This window comes from Enhydra lutris, unplaced genomic scaffold, assembly GCF_002288905.1.
Source record: "Enhydra lutris kenyoni isolate GAN:26980312 unplaced genomic scaffold, ASM228890v2 scaffoldscaffold50, whole genome shotgun sequence".
Lineage (NCBI taxonomy): Eukaryota > Metazoa > Chordata > Mammalia > Carnivora > Mustelidae > Enhydra > Enhydra lutris.
The window spans coordinates 1,483,908-1,510,658 of record NW_019154134.1 but is presented as its reverse complement, the minus strand read 5'-3'; the positions used below and the strand labels follow the sequence as shown (position 1 = coordinate 1,510,658).

General features: G+C 39.2%; 1 protein-coding gene across 4 annotated transcripts in view; it reads right to left on the bottom strand.

Annotated features, from left to right (window-relative positions):
- Positions 1–26,751, bottom strand: part of LOC111156914 (Rho GTPase activating protein 26) — a 440,327-nt gene that overhangs the window by 167,424 nt on the left and 246,152 nt on the right. For all 4 annotated transcript variants that reach the window (XM_022518050.1, XM_022518049.1, XM_022518047.1 and 1 more), the window contains 2 exons: positions 19,563–19,628; positions 15,182–15,256 (listed from right to left, as the gene is read on the bottom strand). In XM_022518050.1, the coding sequence (XP_022373758.1) occupies positions 15,182–15,256; positions 19,563–19,628 (141 nt within the window). The remainder of the gene's footprint in view (positions 1–15,181; positions 15,257–19,562; positions 19,629–26,751) is intronic.

Sequence of the window (26,751 nt, the reverse complement as noted above, 5' to 3'; positions counted from 1 at the left end):
AGCTGTTCCAGTAGACATGAAGGAATAACTGTTTTTTAAATTTCCTTTTCTAATGACTAGTGACATTGTTTATCTTTTTATGTGCTTTTTGTCCATCTGTGTATCTTCCCTGGTAAACTATTCAAATCTTTTACCCATTTTTAAAACTAAATTGGTTGTGTTATTATTATTACATTCTTATTACTGAATTACTTGAGTTATTTTTAATAAATTCTGAATACAAGTCATTTGCCAGATACATATCTTCAAAAGGTTTCTCATCTGTAGCTCCCAATTTCTTTTTCTTAGTAACTTTTAAAGAGCAGAAATTTTTTATTTGGATAAAGTTTTATATTTAATCAGATTTTTCTTTTCTGTTTCCTACTTTTTGTTTTCTATTTAAGAAATCTTTTCTAAACAAAGGTCACCAAAATTTTCTAAATTTTCTCCTATAAGTTTTATAGTTTTAGCTCATAGGTTTAGGAATATAATTCATTTTGAGATAATTTTTATTTTTATTTTTTTATTTTTTAAAAGATTTTATTTATTTGGCAGAGAGAGAGATCACAAGCAGGCAGAGTCAGGCTGAGAGAGAGGGGGAAGCAGGCTCCCCGCTGAGCAGAGAGCCTGATGCGGGGCTCGATCCCAGGACCCTGGGATCATGACCTGAGCTGAGGGCAGTGGCTTAATCCACTGAGTCACCCAGGATTCTGAGATAATTTTTAGATATAGTTTAAAATAAAGATGGAATTTTCCCCATATGGATGTCCAATTGTACATTCATTAAAATCACTGTCCTTTCCCTCACTGAACTACCGTGACAGCTTTATCAAAGATCAACTAATCAGATTCTGAACACCTACAAATTCAACAGGAAATAGAAGAGAAGAGCAGCAATTCTAGGAACAGAAAATCGACCACTTTTGGGAAGGTAGGACGTGTGGAGAAGCCAATCCAAAAGGACAGGAAGATAGACCACAGGGGAGGGGCCGGCTCCCAGCAAGCGGCAGAGCAGTGGAGCACAAAATTGGAACTTTTAGAAGTCTGCTCCACTGAGGGATGTTGTTCCAGAGGCTAAGTGGGGGTGGAGCCCTTGTGGGGACAGTGTGGTCTCAGAACCCTCGGGGTCACTGAAAGACCGGGGGTGCCTAGTGTGGCAGAGCTCCCAGGTATCGAAGCAGGGAACCCAGCTACAGAAATGGACCGAGGTGAAGCTCTCAGCTCAGGGTTAGCTTAAACTGTGATGCAACGCACAGTAATGCCACCACTCTTTGAGCAGGGACCCCACAAGTGGCAGATCCAGAGAGACCCCCTCCTTCCTCCTCTGGAAGGAGTGGTGCGTGACTGCACCGCAGTGATCTGCTGGGTTTGGAGACTCCAAACAGGACCCTGCACAGAGATAGAAATGCTCGGTCACAGGCCTGGTGACCCAGAGTGCGGCTGGAGATCAGGGAGACGGGAGGGATTGACTGTTTTTCTCTGAGGGCACACTGAGGAGTGGGGCCCCAAGCTCTCAGATCCTGCAGCGCCAGAAATTGGGAGGCCGCCATTTCCACTCCTGTCCTCCAGAGCTCTATGGAAAGCGTTCAGGGAACAAAAGCTTATTTAATAAGATAGAATAGAGAGAACATGAGCAGATTACTTAGTCTGGCCCTTGGCAAGGGCAGTGCAATTCTGCCTCGGGCAAAGACATTTGAGAATCACTGCAACAGGCCCCGCCTCTAGAAATCAGAAACAACACTGAGCCAAGACCAAGATCACCAATCAAGGAGAACTGCAGAACTCCAGAGCAAGGGAAAAGCAACACATAGAATTCATGGCTTTTTTCCCATGATCCTTTAGTCTTACAGAGTTAAATTTTTTAAATTTTATTTTTTTCTTATTCTTTTTTTTTAACTTTCCTATTTCCTATCTTATCAATACCTTTTTCTAAAAAAATCTTTTAAAATTTTCATTGTTATAGTCATATTTTATTGTTTCATTGTATTTAACCTTATTTTTTGTATACATATTTTTTTTTCTTTAAAATTTTGGGATGTAATTTCTTCTAATAGATTAAAATATACCTTAAATCTAGCTCCAGACTTAGGACATCCTCTCCTCTTTTTTTTTCTTTTTCCACCCAACTTATCAATTCCTATTTTATTATCTTTTTAAATTTTCATCTTTATAGTCATATTCCATCGCTTCATGTTTACCCTTATTTTTGCATATATATAAGTTTTTCTTCCTTTAAAATTTTGGGACATAGTTTCTTCTATGAGACCAGAATATACCCAAAATCAAGTGGGTGGCTCTGTTCTACTCACCAGTCATATATATATATATATATATATTTTTTTTTTTTAAATTTCCCTCCCTTTTTTCTCCCCCCGAGTTTTGAGTCTTCTCTGATTTGGTTAGCATATATTTTTCTAGGGTCTTTGCCACCCTTTTAGTATTTTACTCTCTCATTCATATATTCTTATCTGGATAAAACAACAGGGCGGGAAAAACTCACCACCAAAAAAAGAACAAGAGGCAGGCAGTACCAATGGCTAGGGACCTAATCAATATGGACATTGGTAATGTGTCAGAACTAGAGTTCAGAATGATGATTATCAAGCTGCTAGCTGGGCTTGAAAAAGGCATGGAAGGTATTAGAGAATCCCTGTCTGGAGAAATAAAAATCCCTTTTTGGAGAAATAAAAGAACTAAAATCTAACCAAGTTGAAATCGAAGACGGCACTAATGAGTTACAATAAAAAATGGAGGTTCTTCCTGCTAGGGTAAATGAGATATAAGAGAGAATTAGTGATTTATTTATTTTTTTTTAAAGATTTTATTTATTTATTTGACAGACAGAGATCACAAGTAGGCAGAGAAGCAGACAGATAGAGAGAGGTGGAAGCAGGCTCCCTGCAGAGCACAGAGCCCGATGTGGGGCTCGATCCCAGGACACTAGGACCATGACCTGAGCCGAAGGCAGAGGCTTTAACCCACTGAGCCACCCAGGTGCCCCAGAATTAGTGATTTAGAAGAACAAATGACGGAGAATAAAGGAGCCGAGCAAAAGAGAGACAAACAACTACTGGAGCACAAGGGGAGAATTTGAGAGATAAATGATAACATAAGATGAAACAATACTAGAATAATTGGGATCCCAGAAGAAGAAGAAAGAAAGAGAGGGGCAGAAGGCATATTGGAGCAAATTATAATAGAAAATTTCCCTAATATGGCAAAGGGAACAAGCATCAAAAAACAGAAGGCACAGAGAATGCCCCACAAAAATCAATAAAAAAAGATACACACCCTGTCATCTAATAGTAAAACTTACAAGTCTTAGTGACAAAAAGAAAATCCTGAAAGCAGCTCAGGACAAGAAGTCTGTAACATACAATGGTCGAAATATTAGATTGACAGCATACTTATTCACAGAGACCTGGCAGACCAGAAAGGACTGGCATGATATATTCAGAGCACTAAATGAGAAAAATATGCAGCCAAGAATACTACATCCAGCTAAGCTGGAAATAGTAGGAGAGATAAAATAGAAAGGAGAGATAAAAAGCTTCCAGGACAAACAAAATTAAAAGAATTTGCAAACATCAAACCAGCCCTACAGGAAATATTGAAAGGGGTCCTCTAAGCAAAGAGAGAGCCTAAAAGTAACATAGATCAGAAAGGAACAGAGACAATATGCAGTAACGGTCACCTTACAGGCAATACAATGGACTAAATTCATATCCTTCAATAGTTACCCTGAATGTAAATGGGCTAAATGCCCCTATCACAAGACACAGGGTATCAGAATGGATAAAAAAACAAGATCCATTGATATGCTGTCTACAAGAAACTCATTATGACACCTCCAAATTTAAAGTGAGGGGGTGGAAAACAATTTACCATGCTAATGGACATCAAAAGAAAGCTGGGGAGGCAATCCTTATAGCAGATAAATTAGATTTTAAGCCAAAGACTATAATAAGAGGTGAAGGGTCTGTCCAACAAGAAGATCTAATAATTTTAAAGATCTATGCCCCTAACACAGGAGCAGCCAATTATATAAACCAATTCATCAGTTGGTCAAATCAAAGAAACACATCGATAATAATACAATAATAGTAGGTGACTTTAACAACCCGCTCATTGAAATGGACATCTAAGCAAAAGATCAACAAGGAAATAATGGCGTTAAATGACACACTGGACCACATGGACATCACAGATATATTTAGAACATAGTACCCCAAAGCAACAGAATACACATTCTTCTCTAGTGCACATGGAACATTGTCCAGAATGGGTCACATCCTGGGTCACAAACCAGGTCTCAACAGGTACCAAAACATTGGGATTATTCCCTGTGTATTTTCAGACCACAATGCTTTGAGACTGGAACTTAACCACGAGAGGAAAAGTTGGAAAGGACTCAAATACATGGAGGCTAAAGAGCAGCCTACTAAAGAATGAATGGGCCAACCAGAAAATTAAAGAAGAACTGAAAAAATTCATGGAAACAAATGAAAATGAAAACACAACTATTCAAAATCTGTGGGACACAGCAAAGGCGACTGGAGAGGAAAATATATAGCGATACAAGCCTTTCTCAAGCAACAAGAAAGGTCTCAAGTGCACAACCTAACCCTACACCTAAAGGAGCTGGAGAAAGAACAGCAAAGAAAACCTAAAACAGCAGGAGGAGAGAAATAATAAAGATCAGAGCAGAAATCAATGAAATAGAAACCAAAGAACAGTAGAACAAATCAACAAAACTAGGAGCTGGTTCTTTGAAAAAATTAATAAGATTGATAAACCCCTGGCCAGACTTATCAAAAAGAAAAGAGAAAGGAAGCAAATTAATAAAATCGTGAATGAAAGAGGAGAGATCACAACCAACACCGAAGAAATACAAACAGCTTAAGAACATATGACAAGCAACTAGACACCACCAAATTTGACAATCTGGTAGAAATGGATACATCCCTAGAGACATATAAACTACCAAAACTGAACCAGAAAGACACAGAAAACCTGAACAGACCCATAACCAGTAAGGAGATTGAAGCACTCACCCCAAATCTCCCAACAAACACGAGCCCAGGGCCAGGTGGCTTCCCAGGGGAATTTTAACAAACATTGAAAGAAGAATTAATACCTATTCTCCTGAAACTGTTCCAAAAAAGAGAAATGGAAGGAAAACATCAAGCATTACCTTGATTCCCAAACCACAGAAAGACCCCATCAAAAAGGAGAATTACAGACCAATGCAAAAATTCTCACCAAAATACTAGCTGATAGGATCCAACAGTACATTAAAAGGATTATTCACCATGACCAACTGGGATTTATTCCTGGGCTGCAAGGTTGGCTCAACATCTGCAAATCAATCAATCAAGGTAATACAATACATTAATACATGAAAGAACAAGAACCGTATGACACCCTCAATAGATGCTGAAAAAGCATCTGACAAAGTACAGCATCCTTTCTTGATCAAAACTCTTCAAAGTGTAGGGATCGAGCGTACATACCTCAATATCATCAAAGCCATCAATGAAAAACCCACAGTGAATATCATTCTCAATGGGGAAAAACTGAGAGCTTTTCCCTAAGGTCAGGAACACAGCAGGGATGTCCACGGTCACCATTGCTATTCAACATAGTACTAGAAGTCCCAGCCTCAGCAATGAGACAACAAAAAGAAATTAAAGGCATCCGAATCGGCAAAGAAGAATCAAACTCTCACTCTTCGCAGATGATAGGATACTTTATGTGGAAAACCCGAAAGACTCCACTCCAAAACTGCCAGAAACTCATACAGGAACTCAGTAAAGTGTCAGGATATAAAATCAATGCACAGAAATCAGCTGCATTTCTATACACCAACAGCAAGACCGAAGAAAGAGAAATTAAGGAGTCGATCCTGTTTACAGTTGCACCCAAAACCATAAGATACCTAGGAATAAACCTACCCAAAGAGGCAAAGAATCTGTACTCAGAAAACTATAAAGTACTCATGAAAGAAATTGAGGAAGACACAAAGAAATGGAAAAATCTTCCATGCTCATGGATTGGAAGAACAAATATTGTGAAAATGTCTATGCTACCTAAAGCAATCTACGCGTTTAACGCAATCCCTAGCAAAATCCCATCAATTTTTTTCAAAGAAAAGGAACAGATAATCCTAAAATTTATTCGCAATCAGAAAAGACCTCGAATAGCCAGAGGAATGTTGAAAAAGAAAACCAACGTTGGTGGCATCACAATTCCAGACTTCAAGCTATACTACAAAGCTGTAATCATCAAGACAGTATGGTACTGGCACAAAAACAGACACATAGATCAATGGAACAGAATAGAGAGCCCAGAAATTGACCTTCAACTCTATGGTCAATTAATCTTCCACAAAGCAGGAAAGAATGTCCAATGGAAAAAAGACAGTCTCTTCAACAAATGGTGTTGGGAAAATTGGACAGCCACGTGTACAAAAATGAAATTGGACCATTTCCTTAAACCACACACAAAACTAGACTCAAAATGGATGAAGGACCTTAATGTGAGACAGGAATCCTCCAAAAACTTTGAGAGGGACACAGGCAGCAAACTCTTCGACCTCAGCCGCAGCAACTTCTTCCTAGAAACATCGCCAAAGGCAAGGGAAGCAAGGGGAAAAATGAACTATTGGGACTTTGTCAAGATCAAAAGGTTTTGCACAGCAAAGGAAACAGTAGACAAAACCAAAATCAACTGACAGAATGGGAGAAGATATTTGCAAATGACATATCAGATAAAGGGCTAGTATCCAAAATCTATAAGGAACTTATCAAACTCAACACCCAAAGAACAAATAATCCAATCAATAATGGGCAGAGGACATAAACAGACATTTCTACAAAGACGACATCCAGATGGCCAGCAGACACATGAAAAAGTGCTCCACATCACTCGGCATCAGGGAAATACAAATCAAAACCACAAAGATTCCACCTTACACCGGTCAGAATGGCTAAAATTAACAAGTCAAGAAACAACAGATGTTGGCAAGGATGCAGGGAAAGGGGAACCCTTCTACACTGTTGGTGGGAATGCAAGTGCAGCCACTCTGGAAAACATCATGGAGGTTCCTCAAAAGTTGAAAATAGAATTACCCTACGACCCAGCAATCGCACTACTGGGTATTTACCCTAAACTTACAAATGTAGTGGTCTGAAGGGGCACATACACCCGAATGTTTAAAGTAGCAATGTCCACAACAGCCAAACTATGGAAAGAGCCTAGATTCCATCAACAGATCAATAGATAAAGTAGATATGGTATATGTATATATACAATGGAATACTATGCAGCCATCAAGAGAAATGAAATCTTGCCATTTGCAATGACATGGTAGGAACTAGAAGGTATTATTATGCTTTGAAAATAAGTCAATCAGAGAAATACAATTATCATATGATCTCTCTGATATGAGGAATTTAAGAGGCAGGGCTGGGGGTTGTTGGGGGCAGGGAAGGAAAAAAATGAAAAAGATGGGATTGGGAGGGAGACAAACCATAATAGACTCTTAATCTCACAAAACACACTGAGGGTTGCTGGGCTACGGGAGGGTAGATATAGGGTGGTTGGGTTATGGATGTTGGGGAGGGTATGTGCTATGGTGAGTGCTGTGAAATGTGTAAGCCTGATGATTCACAGACCTGTACCCCTGGGGCAAATAATACATTATATATCAATAAAATAAATAAATTATATGTTACCAAATAATTAAATAAATTATATGTTAATAAAAATAATTTTAAAAAGTTACAACCTAGTTGGGGCGCCTGGGTGGCTCAGTGGGTTAAGCCTCTGCCTTCGGCTCAGGTCATGATCTCAGGGTCCTGGGATCAAGCCCCGCATGGGGCTCTCTGATCAGCAGGGAGCCTGCTTCCCCCCTTTCTCTCTGTCTGCCTCTCTGACTACTTATGATCTCTCTCTCTCTGTCAAATAAATAAATAAAATATTAAAAAAAAAAAAGTTACAACCTAGTAAACCTAAACTCCACTTCTTTCAGAACCATGACCAAGTAGCAGAATCAGGATAAATCTATTTAGGCTTATAGATCCATACTGAAAGATTTTAAAATACCATAAAGTTGGATGGATTCAAATATACTAGCCCTCCAATTCATGCGACAGCATGATTCTAACAGCTTCCAGGAAAATAGTAGTAGAATAAGGAGAACCTATCTACAGTGAATTTAATGGCAAAGATTAATAAACTTCTCTGTGTTCAAGGTTTGATTAAAAAGCTGATGCAACACTTGGCATAAAATATGAAGACCAAAGCACTCTAATAAAATTTCAGAAAGCTCCTATTCTATACTATAAATGAAATTCAGAAAACTAATGGACACTGTGAAATAAGGCATCAGAGTAAAAAGACACAGACTGAAATAATAAGCATGACTGAGAGGTATAAATGAAAACAGCTAAATAAGGAATGTAAGCAAAGACACAGAAAACCCAATTACAAAGTTAAAAGTTGCATTATAAACAACAAGAAAAAAATATGAAGACCAAAAGAAATTTAAATAAATGACATGGAAGGGGGTACAAATTTGAGAATTTTTGCTAACATGCAAAGGATCAGGAGAAAAACTTTAGAAAGGTGAAAAATGAAGAAAAAAATTTTTTAGAAGATCAAGAGTTGCAGAATAACTAACAAAAAGAAAATTTATTTTCCTTTGGAGAAATACGTGTAAAAAGTCCATCATGAGACCCCAAAATGTATAAAAGAATGACTATATAGTAATATTAAAAAGTAGTAGAAGGGAGAAATTTTCTTATTGTATGGTTATTCGTCCATCAGATAAGTATTTAAGGAAAAGGAGAGTTAGCTTCCATTTCACATAAATATATTCTTAATGAGATATAAAGAAAAGAAAAAGGTTTTGTAATCCTAGATGGAAAAGGTCTTTTAAAGCATAATTCATCTAGGAAAAGGACTGATTTCATAAAAGACTGGACGTTATAAAAATTTAAAATATTCATAAAACAAAGCAAAAATACCACAAATAAAGTTCAAGATAAATGACAAAATGCAAAAAAATACTGGTGATATAGTCTCCACATCTAAAAGATTATTACCATCAGAAGATGAATGTACCAATACAAAAATAGGCTAAGAACACAAAATCAGGCAATCAGGAGAGAAGAAATATAAATCAGTAAGAAACATAGGGAGAATGTCCAACTTCACCCAGAACTACAGAAATGCAAAGTTAAATAAAAAAGAGATACATTGAAAACACACATGTAATTTATACGCAAAAAAAAAAAAGTAATAAAGTGTATGGCAAGGCTGTGAGGTACAGGGCACTCTACAAACTGCTGACAGCAAATTTGTGTGATCAGTTAAGGGCCTTGAAAACATGTACATACCCTGGGCCAGCAAGTCAACATCTTAAAACAAACCCTAGGGAAATCATTCAATATGAATATATAATTTAAAAATAACAACAGCCAACATTTATTTACTAACATGTAGAGGCTTTCGGACTCAGCAACCCACATGCATCTTTCGTTTAATTCTCACATTATTACAGAAGTAGGAGTTATTATTACAGATGATGAGACAGAAGACTAGACAGGTTTAAATATTTTGTGTAAAGTCAAATGGATAAGCAGTGGAACTGCAACTTGTCTAACTCCAAAACGCATGCTTTTAAGCTCTGCATCCCCTATGGGGACGTTTGCCTGAGTGCCTTCTAGAATGATAAGAAATTGCAATCAGTTTATGTAACCAAGAATAAGGGATTAATTAAAAAGTTGTATCTACAAAATACATGGCCGAAAAAAAAAAATCACACTCTAGAATGAAATCATAAAATAGACTGTCGTGTTACATGAAAAAAAACCTATTAACAAGCAATATATATGCATGGTGTGATTCCACCTTTATAAACATTTTATATTACAGAATATATTTTAATGGTATGATAAAATGGTCAATAAAGAATAAAGGTTATCTATGGTCTGCAAGACTTTCATTTTCTTCTTTCTACCTTCTTTCTCCAGATTTGCTATAATCATCACTCAACAACCTTTGATCAGAAAAAAAGTTATCTAAAAATAAATACAGAGATGTACAGGAAGAGAAAACAGACATACTGAACAAATCAGCATATAGATGATTTGTATTAAAAAATGTTGAACTAAAATTTGGAAAAATTTATCTTAACATTCAGGGGACAGGAAAAACAATAAAACACACACGGAAGAGACTATTTCCAGGAATCTGCAAGTGTTCCTGAGAACTTTTCATTCTTCACAGATTAAGAACCCCCACTCTTAGGAGGAAGGGGATTTAGGGTAGCTCTTGGTAGGACACTAGCACCAGGCTAAACAGCATGTACTAAAACATATTCTAGCAAGGTTTCTTAAGGAATTCTCATCAATAGAAGGAAAAAGTTCTCAAAGCACTGGCTCTTTTTTTTTTTTTTTTAAGATTTCCTTTCTTTTCCTCCCAAAGAAAGAAAGAAAGAAAGGGAAAGAGAGTGCATGCATGCCCCTCAAGCAAGCAGAGGGGCAGTCAGAAGGAGAGGGAGAAGCAGGCTTCCCGCTGAGTAGGGAGACCAACGGGGGCCTTGGGACTTGATCCCAGGACCCTGGGATCATGACCTGAGCCAAAGGCAGACACTTAACCAAATAAGCCACCCAGGCACCCCTGAAAGTACTGGCTCTTAAGATTCGTCTTCCAACCTCAAGTCCTCTAATGTACTAAGAGCATACAAAGGAAACTCAAAGTGATCAAAGGAAGTCTCTGGTTTTACTTAATTCTAATCCATACTTTCAATAACAAAAACTCACACTTTTACTTGTGAGAGGCTCTGAAAAACAGTTCATATCCTACACATTGCCCAGTACCTGAAAGGGCATCCAATCAATACAGAATAAAGAAATAGTGAAAGAATGGTTCACATGCAGCCCAGCCACCTCAGCAAGAGGTTTTGCAGTGTAGGAGCCTTATTCGTTTTACACTCTAGGCTAACTCAGCCTAGTACCAATACCAGGATTTGAAGAAGAGGGCAGAGCATGTTCACACAAGGGAAGAGAGACAGGGCTCTGCCTTCAGGTCTGGAGTCTTCCTGGTCTAAGAGATGATTCCTCACTTCCAAGATCCAAACAGGTTACCTTAACTGGTCATGAGAATCATGATACCATTCTCCACTTTTGATGAGATCTTGCACTGTGGCCATCTCTCAGCTCTGGTTGAGCCTCAGTTTGGATGCTAGTCTATCTGTAATGCTCTCCTGGCAGAGGCAGCTGGCCTTGTGACTTTCAGCTGCTGGCTATTAGTTTTTCATGACATTTCGCAGATATTCATGATTATTTTGTCTGTCCCCAGGAAAACTGAGGAAGAGAACAGGACAAATATTTTGTTTGAGAGCCACTAAGAGAAGTGATTAAAACAAGATCCTTTGACACCACACTTTGCTTAGCATAAACTGGTTCTTTTTTCCAGTAAACCCATCCAAAATGTCATATTTCTTTTCACTAGTATCACCTTACATAATAATCTGTCATCTTCGAAATCTCTCTACCTAATATCCAGTTGGTTACAAAGTCCTGTTGATTCTCTCCAATCATTTTGAGCCTTTTTCCCTAACCTCAGAGCATCTACTTGGTCCAGCCCTGGTTAGCTATGCACTGCTTAATTATTGCAACTGTCTTCCTCTTCCATGTCTCTCCACATCAAATACATGTTCCCCATTGCTGCCAGTGCTACCCTTCTAAGACTAGTCTGATCTTGTTAAACCTGTGTTGGATATACTTTTTTTTTTCCCTTTTAATCTCCCAGCAGCCATTATTTCAGGAGAGCTCTCATCCAACAATCTTTTTCTAATTCTGCTCAGTCCACAGGCTTCTATGGACTAACCCCCTCCCTATTCCACTTGCCACACTTCCCCAACATCATCGGAGATAGGTCCAGAATCCAGCCAATCCAGATCCACCTGCTGTAGGTCATGTGGCTGCCCTGAGATTTAGAAATGAATCATGTGAATAGCCCCATGATGACCAAAGTCATCCATGAACTGTCAAGAAAGATACTCTCTACTGAGTGATGTAAGATTCACAAACTGTTGAGGCTGAACAATGTGGGACAGTCCCACAAAGGAAACAGGTGATATCAAGACAAGCAGAGATCACAGATAATGAGAAGCCAGAAGAAAGGAGTGGGAAAGGCTCCAACAAAGGTTCCTCTGTCATTGGAGCCACTACATCCTGCTATGCTTCTGCCATCTTGGACAGAGCAGTTGTGTGAGGAAATGAATGCCTTTTATTTTTCCTTTAATTTTTTTTAAGATTTTATTTATTTATTTGAGAGAGAATGAGTGAGAGAGAGCATGAGAGAGGAGAAGATCAGAGGAAGAAGCAGACTCCCCAAGGAGCTGGGAGCCTGATGCGGGACTCGATCCTGGAAGTCCGGGATCATGACCTGAGCCAAAGGCAGTCGCTCAACCAACTGAGCCACCCAGGCGCCCCCTTTAAATTGTTTTGAATTATCTTCTTGATACTGTGTGTGCAAAAGAGCCCTCACACATATAGCATCACTACTTAGAAACTTTTTGGGAGGAAGGGATGGGCAGAGGGAGAAGGACAGAAAGACTCTTAAGTAGGTTCCACGCTGGGCATGACAGGGCTCAGTCTCACGTCCCTGAGATCATGGTCTGAGCTGAAATCAAGAGTCAGAAGCTTAACCAACTGAGCCACTCAGGTGCCCCACTACAAACCCTTAATAATGTCTTCTTCTTTTTCTGTAGGAAGTAAAACTCTCACAAACTTCTTAGCACAATATTCAAGTTCTTTGACAAAAGGGACCATCTTACCATTTCAGTTTTAACTCTCCTGATCCAGCCTAAAGCACTTTCAAATATTAAAATAATATTAATAATAAATTAGTACCTTCCACTATAGCCACCACTGACGCTACCTTCTGCCCCTCATGCTATTGCTCATTTCGTGAATCTGAATTATACTGCTATTCTCTCCTTCACTACTCAATCTTCCAGACACAGCTTGTACTAGGTGCCAGTGTCTTATTTTACATCACGATTCTCATGCATGCGTATCTCCCCCTACCAGACTCTTTGCACACAAGGACTGAATCTTTTTAAAGTTTCTACTCTAGCACCTGGCAGTCTGCTATGGCAAGGACATACTCCAAACATTTGCAACTCTGATCAGAAATGAAAGACTGAGGGGGACCTGGGTGGCTCAGTTGGTTGAGTGGCTGCCTTCGGCTCAGGTCATGATTCTGGGGTCCTGGGATCAAGCCTTGCCTTGGGCTCCCTGCTCAGCAGAGGGCCTGCTTCTCTCTCTCTCCCTCTGCCTGCTGCTCTGCTTACTTGTGCTCTCTATCTCTCTGTCAAATAAATAAATAAAATCTTTAAAAAAAAGAAAAGAAAAGAAAAGAAATGAAAGACTGAGGGTTGATACCTGTTAAAATCTTAATTCTTCTATACATTACAACTTCTTAAAACTTCACCATGTCACTGTACAACCCAGCAATCGAACTTATGGGCAGTTTATCCTGGAAAAACGAATTTATGTTCACATTTAAAGCCTGTGCAGAACGATTTATAGCAGCTTTATTCCTAATTTACCCACATTGGAAACAACCCAGATGTCCCTCAACAGGTGAATGATTAAACTATGTAATACTACTCAGCAATAAAAAAAGAACAAAGTATTGATACAACAACTTGAAAATATCTCAAGGGAATTATACTGAATGAAAAAAAAAAAGCCAATCCAAAACAGATTACATATGATATGATTCCACTGAGATAATCTTGAAGTGACAAAATTAGAGAAATATACAAGAGATGAGGAGTCGGCAGGAGCAGGGAAGGAGGTGAGAGGCTAAGCAGATGGACCCTCGTGGTGATGACACTGTCCTGAATCTTGACTGTATTCATATCCTGGCTATGACCTCTTACTACAGTGTAGCAAGATGTTACTACTGGAGGACAGTGGGTAAAGGCACATATAACTATGTTTTATTTCTTACAACTGCATACAGACATAAAATTATCTCAAAACAAAAAGTTTAATTTATTAAGAATCTAACCACACTACAAATATGAACCATGAAGCAGATTCTCAGTGCAAGAGTACCTCACAAATAATCATACTTTCAAATAAAATATGTCACTGTGACTAGCAATAGAAAAGGGTTTGCAAACAAGAAGTAAGGAGCTCTCTAGAAAAAGAAACAGAGAAGAGTCATACTGGACAATATGAGAGAGGAGATTTCTTTACCTGTGAAAACTATTTTCGGAAACCGGATGGCAAAACAAACAACAACAACAACAAAAAACACCCCGACAAATATGACAAAAGAAGTATCCCTGCCCAGACAATGAGTAAGGACCCTAAGTGATAGTCTGTCCCTACAAGTGCACGGCTGGGCTTCCATGGGGATGAGTAACAGCCACTGATATGTGAAATCTGATCTGTTTGCCATTTAAATCCATGTGACTCACTGAAGCTGGCTGCATTCTCATCTAAAAATATAGGAAATCTGCAGCCTAAGCAAATTGGCTCATTGACTCATGGGGTTTTGATTCAAACACTACACATTTGGAGATAGTGCTTTTATATTTATGTCAGCTAGCTGTAGGGGAGGTTCTGCTCCTCAAACAACAGTGTCTAGGTAGAAATCTAGATGCAAAGAGGATCACAAGAATTATCTGCTTATATACATGTAATCAGGCAGTCACGTGACACCTTTTTGGTAACAGGGAACATGGCGTCTGAAGTGCTCTGCAAGCTAGAAGGATGCCCTTCCTTGGGCATCGGGTGTGCCCCACCAAATGCCTGTCTCCAAAGAGGGCCGTGGAGTCAGAAGCTATTAACGACAGAGTAGGGTGTGGTGGTCACATGAGTGACTGAGCACCACTTGGGCTGGCAGTGGCTGAGTCTACAAACGGAGGGTGTGGTGCCTTGGCCCTGCCATTTTTGTTTTGTTTTGTTTTGTCCAGTTCCACTAAGTATCTCTTCCAGTAAGGCCTACAGCCATAAAAACTGGTGAGTGGGGCAGCTGATTTCTGGGCGTTCCCTCTTGGACACCCAATTCCTTCCCAAGAGGCTGCTCATACTCACAGAACTAGTGACTTTTCAGAGCGACCCCCTCGACCCCATTAGGACCTGCCCAGCATAGTCACTGCTGCACTCACCCATCAGGACACTGAGTAGCTTCTGCACTCTGGAATTGACCCCCACAATTCGGTAGAGCCCTTGCTCATTGATCCCTGAGAAGAGAAACAGTGATGATTTAATTAGAGGCATGTCAGAACACAAGTCAAGCCAACCCAGCCAGATGCATTTTTCTCATTTTCTCCGTCCTTCTAAAACCCACTCTAATTAAAGTCCCCTGTCACTCAGCTCTGCTCTTAGCAAAGGAGTGGGATTTGGTGCAGCTGTCTGGGATTTCACGGGTGTGCTGCACACTTCAGCCCTTGTGTTAGTTCAGTTCAGTCAACAGAGAGGAAAGAAACCTTCCTCTTCTCTTGCCAAATGCAGCCTCTGAAGAGTTTTAAAAGATGCCAAACATATACTTCTAAATAAGTTACATTAAACCAATTTTTTAATTTAAAAAGCCAAAACTGACATGATATAAATTTCATACTATAGGAAAGAATAAATGCTTTACAATCTATTTGCAAATACAGGATAAAAATATAGAGGTGTGAGAGGATTTTTAATTTTGGACAATGTTCACCAAGACTTAGAAATGAGGAACTCCATTTATTTGTCATGTAAACATTCTTTATGAAGAAAAATGACAATTACCTTCATTCAACCCAAGTAAATGTACAGCTGAACTAGAAGAGAATTACCTCCAAACACTCAAAAAAAAAAAAACAAAAACTAAGCCACCTCAGTGGTTTTTTTCATTTAAGTTAAGCAAGGATTGCTTAATCCTTAAGCAAGCATTAGATCACCACTATACCATTTACAAAAAGGGACCTTTTAGACCAAGTGATTGGAAATGATTTTTCTGTTTAGCACTAGGCCCACCAAACCTGATACTTCTCAACTAAGTGGTCTCCTGCTTCCCATCTTATTACCCTGATGTCCATTTTCCAACCAGCAACCAAAATGAACTTCTTTAAGTATGTATCAGCTCAAATCCTCTCTTTACTCAAAACCTTCCAATGGCTTCGCGTTGCATTTAGACCACAATCAAAATTTACCGTGGCCCACAAGGCCCTGAAGGATTAAGCATTGGCCCACGTCTGCATCATCAACCACTTTCACTCTGCTCTAGCTACACTGGCCTTCCTATTTCTCCAACACACCAAGCTTGTGCTCCCAAATCACAGCCTCTGCTCAGCTGTTTCCTTCTCCTGGAACATGCTTCTCCCAGATCTTCTTACCATTCAGGTCTCAACTGAAATGCAACCTCTTCAACCTAGAGCATCCCATGACCAACCCTACTGGTGGGTCCCCTACCCTCTTTTCTTTGTAGTAAGTAATAATATGTGAAATTCTCTTTCTTTTTTAGTTTCTTCTTTGTTGTTCTCCCTACAACTATGGTATAACCTCAGTGTAGAGTGATTCTGTCTTCTTTACCATTATAGCTCCCATACCTAGATCAGCACGCAATAATGACATAATGCATAAAACAGAGTTATACTCCAGGGCCACTACTTTGGGACCAAAACAAAATTTCCTGGAAGAAATTTGGGAAAAGGCTGATTCTACAATGTCTCCAACCAGGCCTATGTAGAATTAAGGAATAAAAAGAAGTGGTCTAGAATGATAGGTTTTTATAGCTAAAAAGGATCTGTAAAAGCATGTGCATCAGCCTCCATGGCTTGGGGACTAGGACACTGTGGTCTAAAACTAAGGGATGGGCCCCAAGCTATTCAATAGCAGAACCATTATTCAGTAATGTTGTGGCTTAAAGGGCTTGTCCTTTCTGAAGTGTCTCTACTTCTTCTGTCTTTGACCTTTCCTGGAACTGGATACAATCCTGTCTCCTGCTGGATGATGATTAACAAACCCTAGAAAATATGAGAGGTCTGTTCACCTCTGGTCACCACAAATAATGGATATGCATACATGCATTCCAGTAGGAAAATAACCACTTCCTTCAAGTATTTATGCTAAAATGGCATTTAACTCACATTGCCCTCTTTTCCTTTTTGTGTCAAATGAAAACTTTACCCCAAGTTAAAACATATCATTTTCATCTTCCTTTTAGGGCAGGAAGAGACAAAGAGGCAGAGGCTAGGACACCAAACCGCTGGTGACCTTGTTCTTCCTCTACTACTTACTATGTATATTTTCTGGCTTTATATCATAAAAAGCTGTCCTCCTGAGCCACTGGTCTGCATTTATCACAGACTCTGTGAAGGGTTTTAAATAATTACATTTCCCTATTGGTTTGGCCGCTGAGAACAGAGACAAACAGGTGGCCCACCTCAGGCAAGTGGATGAATTTCACAATGGAGGGGAGAAGATTTTTGTTTTGAACTTACTTTTGGCTGCAAAATTACTTTTGTTGACCCTGTACCTCTTATTCCTCATTCTTTCCTCTTAGAATGAACAGAAAATTTAAAAACCTGTTGAAAAGCTATCTTAGTAACAGCTTAAAAATTCAGAAACTGCAGTTAAGGCAGGTAGATAAATCAAAGGAAGACAGAAGGAAAAGCTGAGAGCCCCATTGACAACACGAGGATACCGGTGCATATGCGGATCTCCCAGAATGGGTTCATACTGTGCAGGCTGTTTCATAACTTTCATTTTTCACTTAATATGTAATAATAAAAACTCTGCATATCAATAAATGTATTTTCCTACAGTTTTAGTGATTCATAGCTTTTTACTGCATGGATGTACCACTGGTGATTCAACCAATTTTTAAAACATTTGACCAGTTTCTACTTTTCACTTTAACACCATTGTGTAAACAGCTTTGTGGCTCAACCTGACTGTGTCCTTATTTCCTCCAGATCAATTCCCAGAAATCTCACCTATTCCTACTTTATATTCTCTGGCTGTTATTCACTTCTCTTTGAAACCTGCCTTAACTCTTTATTTAAGGAAGGTATAACAGAAATAAGCAAACATTTAAAAAATCTTAGCACACATTAAAATAACTACTTTGGAAAGAACACTTTCTGACTGGGTGAGAAGAGTGGCTTATACAGTTAAGATTTTTTTCATCCCTCTCTATTCAATGCTCTATAGGCCTTATAAAGATATTTATGTTTCTTAACTAATAGAGTTATGGATCTTGCTTTAAAAGATAAAACTTCTTTCAATCAAATGAAAAAGACTAGCAAGTTGAGAGGCTGTGGAATACTAAGACTCACGTCTTTAACAATGGTTCAAACTAAATCCACAGCAAAGAGAGTTAACAGCTTTTCTCAGGCGTCCCAAAGACCAGAGCACTCAAAGCTCCCAACTGCCGTAACTGACAAATCTCCTTTGGGGCAACATCTGAGGAGGGAATGGAGACCACTGGGATGAATCAGCTTCCCTAGTTCTCAAAGTCCTGCTCCTACAGACCCAGGTACAACAGGCAGGGCCTGGCTGTAGCACTGCTACAGGAAACCAGGGGCCTGACCCCTTCTCCCCACCTGGATAGTAACCAGGGACTGGCTTTTCAAAACGTGGTTCTTACCCTGCCATCCACAGACCCCAGGAGTCCACTAGAGAATTCAGAGTGTCAATGAACTTAGGCAGGAAAACAATTACACCTTCGCTTTTATGACCTTGTCACTGAAATTAAACATTTCCTTCCATTATGATATAAGCAATAAATCACAGTGTTATCAATACCTGTGACTTGTTCAGAAATCAGTTGTTTTCATAACACATTGCGACTTTTATAGACATCTTGAAATATCAAGACAGTTAACCCTTGATCACCACAGATTTGAAATACACAGGTCTACTTACACAAGGAATTTTTTCAATAAACGCAGTACAGTACTATAAATGTGCTTTACGATCTTTTACCATTTTCTTTTCTCTAGCTTACTTTATTGTAGTATTACAGTATATAATACATGTAACATACAAAAACATGTATTAATTGATTGTTTATGTTATTTGTCAGGCTTCTGGTCAACAGAAAGCTGTTAGTAGTTGTTCGCAGGGGAGTCAAAAAATTATATGCAGATTTTCAACTGCACAGGAGGGTAGGGGGTCAGGACCTCAAACTCCCACATTATTCAAGGGTCAACTGTATTTCCAAGTTATGCCAGTTATCAGGCCCATGTCTATTTCTTATTATTTAAAGTGGTAATAAAGAAATACATGTACTATTACATCACAACTGAATTCCAGTAATTAGACTCCTTATTATCCTATGTATTTGACATGTATGCCTTTAAAACATTCTACCAATCAGCCGAAGAGGTTGATGACACCAAATCAGCTGAGAGTGCCTGCTTCAGAGCAACACAACTGATGGAAACACACCAACAATGGCACTTGAGGAGTTAATGAGTCACTTAAAATCGGGAAACAGGTAGCAGGTCTGACGCCTCACCAGATGCATGACCTTCACTGAGAACAATGCCATCTTTTGAATGACTTTACCTCTGGTTTCCACAGCGTGGATGCATTTCCTGATTATGCTGAAGCCAATGCTGTCCAACTGTGCAGCTGAAAGAGGAAGAGAAGGGCAGTCAAGTTGCTGGCCATGCACACCAACCTCAGACAAGGCCTGACAGATCCAGGATCAATCAGTCCCATGGTATGGCCACAGATAAAAATGATTTTTAAAAAATCAGCTGGCATTCACTGAGAGACTACCATATACCAGGTATAGTTCTAACTGCTTTGTTTATATTATCTCATTTATTTCTCATGGTTACTCTGCTAGTTAACCTCCATGTATAGCTGAAGACACTATAGCACAGAGTGATGTGAACTTTACCAAAAGAATAAGTAGGCATCCTTTAAATCACTTGTTCTGTTATTGTCAGGAATGGCAAGACTAACTGCTTCCTGGTCTCCTTCAAAGAGCATAAACTAAGTGGCACAATAAATGTTAGGTAAGTGCTTTTACATAGATTATCTCAGTTAATCCTCACAAATCCTCTAGGCTGATACTATCATTAGCTCCATATTACAGATAAAACAACTGAGATTTGGCAAAGCTAAATGTCTTGACCAAAGCTGCAGAGCTAATAGGTGGGAGACTCACTCCTGAGCCTGTGAAGACCTAACTGCCCTAAATATGACCCTGAATTAAAGACAGAAGTCAATCCTACTCAGGTGATTAGAAAAGAAGGAAAAAATGGTAAAAAGAAAAGTGACCTAGAGGAAAAGAAAAGCAGCCCAGAACACAGAAGTTCTCAGCCTGTGTGTTATCAGTCAGCAAGTAGTTAGAGTTCTCCAACGGCTACAAACCCCACTAATGTAACCCAGAAAATTAATGATCACATAGCAGCAACATTTTCCACAGCACAGAACCAATTTCTAACCTGGCAGTGAGGCTGGGAACCTACCAAAATTCATCCCCAGGCTTTGATTACCCAGTGAAAAGATGTGGATGGTAATCGTTAAGAAAGGGTTCACTTTTTGAGCACCTTGGGACATCAGGGCAAGACATTCTACAAACTCATGGGTCACAGTGGAGAAGAGAATGGTGGAAAGTAGGAAGAGAAGTGTTTTTAAATAATTTGTCATCATCCTGGGCAAGAAATAAACTTGTAAAAATAAGAGAACTGCACAGAACCTGAACTCACTCTTTGATCTAATCCAAACAGAATCTTTCTCAAAAAAAATTTTTTTTAAGTTTTCAATTTTAATTCTGGTGTAGTTAACATACAGTGTGTTATTAGTTTCAGGTGTACAATGTAGTGATTCAACACTTCCACACATTAGCCAGTGCTCACCACGACAAGGGCACTCCTTAATCCCCATCACCTTTTTCACCCATCCCCAAATCCCACCCACCTCTCCTCTGGTAACCATGAGTGTGTTCCCTATAGTTGAGAGTCTGGGGTTTTTTTGTTTGTCTTTCCCTTTTGTTTGTCTTTTCCTTTTTACCCTTTGTTTCTTAAATTCCACATCAGTGAAACCATATGGTATTTGTCTTTCTCTGACCTGTGTGCCTTAGCATTTTACTCTCTAGCTCCATCCATGTTGCTGCAAATGTCAAGATTTCATTCCTTTTATGGCCATATAATATTCCATTGTGTTATGTATGTGTGTGTGTGTGTGTGTGTATATATGTATATTTATATATATATAAATATACATATATGCCATATATTCTTTACCCATTACTCTATTGATGGACACTTGGGCTGCTTCCATAATTTGGCTACCATAAATAATGTTTCAGTAAAGACAGGGGTGCACCTTGCTCTAATTCTTTATACATATGAGTGAACTTACATTCAATGAAGATAAAAATCCTTAAGAAAATCATTGAATTCCTCAAACTATAAAGGAATTCTGATTTATTAAAAATTCTCTTTTCAAAAGAAACAAAATAAGTCTTATTCTTACATACATACTTACCACTTACTGATATCTAATGTAAACACATTTGACCTCTAGGATAGTTAGTAAAGTACCAGAAATGAGGAAAACAGTATGTTTCTTCCTGGAGACTACCTGCTATACAAACCACTGTTCTTATTCTCTTAAAGCTATAAGGAGTTTACTAACTTACTCTCGTGCTTTTTCTAACATAAACCAAGTATTGACTCTGAAAATCATGTAATACAGAGCTTTCTGACTCCAAGCTGCAAGTCAGATTGAAATCAATGTTCCAAATGAAACTCAATCAACTTGTGCCATAGATGTTTCCCAAATTTAATAACAAACTATGATAAACAGGCCAAATACCTGTTAAATTCTAGGTAAAGATTATCTAAAATAAGAGGGTTTTTTTTTTTTTTAGATTTTTATCTATTTATTTGACAGAGATCACAAGTAGGCAGAGAGGCAGGCAGAAAGAGAGAGGGAGAATCAGGCTCCCTGCTGAACAGAGAGCCCGATGCAGGGCTCCATTCCAGGACCCTGAGATCATGACCTGAGCCGAAGGCAGAGGCTTAACCCACTGAGTCACCCGGGCGCCCCTAAAATAAGAGTTTTACTGAGATATAATTCACATACCCTAACATAACCCATTTAAAGCTCAAAAGTCATTGGTTTCTAGTATACTTACAAAGTTATGAATCAGGCACCATTATTTGATTCTATAACATTTTCCTTTTCTTCCACATAAAAGTTCATACACATTAGCATTCACACCCTATCCCCTGCCTTCCATCATTTCCTTAAAAAAAGTCATCTGTTTACTGTCTCTAAAGATTTGCCCATTTTAGGCAAGTCATATAAAAAGAATCATATACTACCATAGTTTTTTGTGTCTAGTTTCTTTCAGTTGGTATACTGTTTCCTAGAGTCATGTATGTTGCAGCATCAATATATCATTCCCTTTTATGAGTAAGTAATATTCTACTGTCTGGATATACCACCTGTCATTTATCCATTCATTGATTGTTGTTTCTACTTGCTGGTTGCGAAACGCAGCTAGGAACATCTGTGTACAAGTCTTTGTGTTGACATCTATGTTCACTTCAGTATATACCTACAAATGGAACAGCTGGATTAAATGGTAACTCTATGCTGAACTTTTTGAGGAACTGTCAAGCTGCTTCCCAAAGAGCTGCACCACTGTGCATTCTCACCAGCAATGTATAAGGGTTCCTATTTCTCCACATCCTTCCCGATATTTGTCATTTCTTTTTTTTATTATAACTTTTTTAGTGGGCGTGAAGTGGTATCTCACTGTGGTTTTGATTTGCATTTCCCTAGTGACTAATGATGTTGGGCATCCTTTCATGTGCAGGGGAGGATATTCATTCCTTTATACAGTAATCAGAATAGAGCCTACTGGAAACTATTTGTCAGAGGGAAATTATTTTTTGTACTTAAGGAGGTTTCTAAAACGTTCACAACTGTGATTCAATAGTCAGTTGAAGCTTTTGAGTTCTTCTTTCGAGAGGTGATCAACATAATTTATGCACAGGGATGATAGTCAAAAAAGTTCAGGAGAGAAAGAACCACCATTTTGCACTTTCCTCTGGGGCACTACTGGGACTGATTCCAAACCTGGATGCTTTAAGAGTACATTTGCAGCCTGATCTTGTTCTATACCTTGATCAACGTCTATCTTGGACAAAAAGTATTTTGCTCCCTTTACCTCATAAACAGTGGTAAACGTTTTAGAAAGTTGAAATAACCTGGCAGCTGACAGTGACAACCCCAGTGGCCAAAAGATACCTGCTCATAAAGCCATCAGCATAACTAGCAGATGGGCAGAGCCAGAGATAGACCTGCAAGTCCAAATGAGTTCTTGAACCTTTCTGTGTTTGACTCTAAGAAGCAAGATCCTTTCCTAGGTAAGTAATAGCTAGTGGAAAAGAATGCAATGGAACCTTCCAAGTATATCCAGAAAAAAACTGAATTCTATTAACCTACATTAATTACCATTACTTCTTTTAGAAATTAGCAAAGCAAACTACCCCCACCTCCCGAAATCTCTTAGCAATTCTCCTTTGGTTTCCCCAACATTACTAAGTTCTTTCGTTTGTTTTAAACCTGCTAACTCCTTTTCTTGAAATAAATCTTACACAGATGTACACATAAGGGCATTACACATTACACATGTAACACAGTATTAGTATATATTAGTTGTCTATGTTCAAAAGTAGAACACATTGACATATTACCAAGTCAAAGAGAGTTCAAGGTAACTGTCAGCCTCTAGTTGTTCAAGTTGCAGTCTGATGTAATTATTACAGTTTTAGAGGCAGATAACACAGTATTCAGAAATGGAATTCATATCAAACAACAGTTCCCAACAAAGAACTCATGACACAGAGTTTAACAATCATTGCTCTAAGTCTCTAAGCTGCAACTGAACAATTATCACATTGCCTGCTGCCCTGGCACATCCCTGTTTCTCTCTGTGTCTCTAAGGCTATGTCACCCACAAGCATGAACGCTCACACACACAGTCTGACTTCTAGTCTCATCAACTTGAACTACCTGCTGATGTCATGATTAGGTTACTAATGATTAACAACTGCATTATTATTTAGCATGTACAGAGTACTACTAATGTAATAGTGATTATAGTGCATACATAACTAGAGATCATTAGTTCTGATCTCTGCCCAGCAGGTACATAATCTAAGTTAATTGAGATCCCTCTGCTGAAAAGCAAGTTCCCACTAAAAGGTTTAGAACATGATCCACCACTGAACAGAGTTTGCTAATGACAGAAAAAGTCTGAGCAGCCTGCCAGATGGACGCGGCTGTCCTTAATCCCCTGAAGCAGGTGATTCAGCTCTTTTACTGGGCCAAGGCTCAGAAAAGGTCAGGGATTTATTTGCAATTTCTGTATCCTTGTAATCTCCAGGAATAATCTCTCATTAAATATCTACTAGACTTGCATTATTCCCTTAATTTGACTTGCAATGAGGTGGTGCAGGACCAGTAGCTCCTACGCCTGTCATCCACTGTCTTGCAGCTAAGGCCCGAACTGGCTTCTCTTCCATCCTCAGCCTCAACTTCAACTCTGCCCAAGATTCTGCACCAGACAGCCCAAACAGCTTTCATATGATGACTGTCAACAGAGCTCACACCAAATACCCAGGTTAACCCAGCAAGTTAGAAATGTACCACCATCTTAATTTTCATTCCAACTTTGAAGACTTGTTTGTCTCCTTGTAGAAGAAGGTCACACAAACCTATTTTCTCCAAGTTCTGTGGAGAACACAAGAATACTGAGAGTTGGGCTGATGCTCAGTTAGCTTGGAGGGACTTAGCACAGAAGAGGGAAGAGGATGCTTGGCAGACCACTGGGGTTTGCACTATTATGCCTAGGGTACAAACTCTAAGAACAGGGAGGCAAGTTAAATCCAGGAGCAAAAGGTTTTACTGCAAAGGGCTTGAAACTATATAAGGTTCATCTAATGATGCTCTTGCCTAAAAAGAGGAGGCTGGTGGCCAGATGGCCAAATGCTACCTCACCTGAGATGTTTTCCCTGGCTCTTTTCACCTTGAAAGAAAATGAGGTGTGTAGGTGCTATAAAACCCTTTCATTCCTCCTTTCTTACCCTCATATCCAAATTATCACCAGGTCCCTCAATTTCATCTAGTTCTCTCCATCTTCACCACCACCATCCCAGTCCTGCCCTCCATCATCTGTCACCAGGACTTGTTATGATGATCACCTAACTGGCATCTTCATACGTCCCATGGCTCCTTCTAGTCTATCCTCTACATTACAGCCCCCTCCCCTAATCTGGACAAAACCAGATCACATGCCATCCCTGTTTAAAATCTCTCAATGGCACCCAACTGCTCTCGGGAGGATAACCCGAATCCTTCACAGGTTTCACAAAACCCTGCATGGTCTAGCCCAGTCTGCCTCTTTCACAATACCCCCTGCAGACCTAAGCATCCTATCATAGGGCCTTCAAAGCATCCAACTGACCATACTTTCTCTCCAGCCTTTGAACATGTTGTGGATTTCCCTTGGAAGCCCACTGGCCAAAGCAACTGCAAATCCTCAGGTCTCCCCTCAAGTGTCAATTCCTCAAAAAGACCCTCCTGATCTCTCCACCTGGTTTATGTCCTCACTGCAACTTGGATATAGCACTATCAACTTCTCCTTCAGAGTATGTAACATAATTGTAAGTTTACATTTATTTCTGTGATGTTGCCGACCAAACCAGGTTTGCATTCATGAAAGCAATGGTGCATGTATATCTTTACGCATTTGTTTTATTCAATACTCTATCTCTACCTTTCACTGTCTACTATGTTGGCCACTAAATATGATGGGGAGGGTCACTAAGGAACACTTGGTGTAGTAAAAATGACCTTTCAAATTCCAACTGTTATAAACTCTACAAAAGTAGATGAGTTATTTAAGCTCTGGTGCCTAGGTTTTTCATCTTTTGGGAAGACATAAATGATAAATAAAGATATGAATGGCCTGACCTACCTACTTTCTTCCTGTATTAGCACAAAGTGGTATTACCACCTAATAGGACAGCTCCAAGAATGAGTTAAAAAGAAAGGAAAAAAGAAAGGTATGCCAGCCAAAACATAAATCGAAGACAAAAACCAAGTTCTGGTTTTCCTGTACACTTGTAGAAATCCTCTGCTTGTCCATCAAGGCATTATCATCACCAAATTGTATGTGGCATGAAGCTGTGGCTGGTGAAAACAGAAGGTGCGGGGGTTCTCTCCACGTCATACTGTCTAGGCCATCTACATAATCACATAGGCCTGAGGTCAAGAAAAGCCGTAGAAAACAAGAGCATTCTCCCCTACAGCTGTGTGCTACCCAACAGACCTCATTCTGCATGTCCAGGAGACCCTTTACTAACCTGCTCTTGCCCTATGCCAGTCCTTAGTACTCAAAACATCAAGAAATTTGGCAATAGGTAGCCAAATCACTAATTCTGAATGGAAGGGACCTTTCCATACCACAGGTTGACTGATGGACATACAGTGTGTGAAAACAACCCTCTGGGACACATCCACAAGTTACCCAATACATGCTTCCTGGGAATTCTAACAAAGCTCAGAAGACAAATTCTTTTCCAAAAGAGGAACTAATCTCCTGAATTAGTCTCAACACACATTAGAACACATTACCCATTTTCTTAAAGGTGGTATTCAACAGGTTTTTTTCCTAGCCTAAAACCCTTTCCCCAGGAATCTTAACTCAACTTTCCTTTCATTT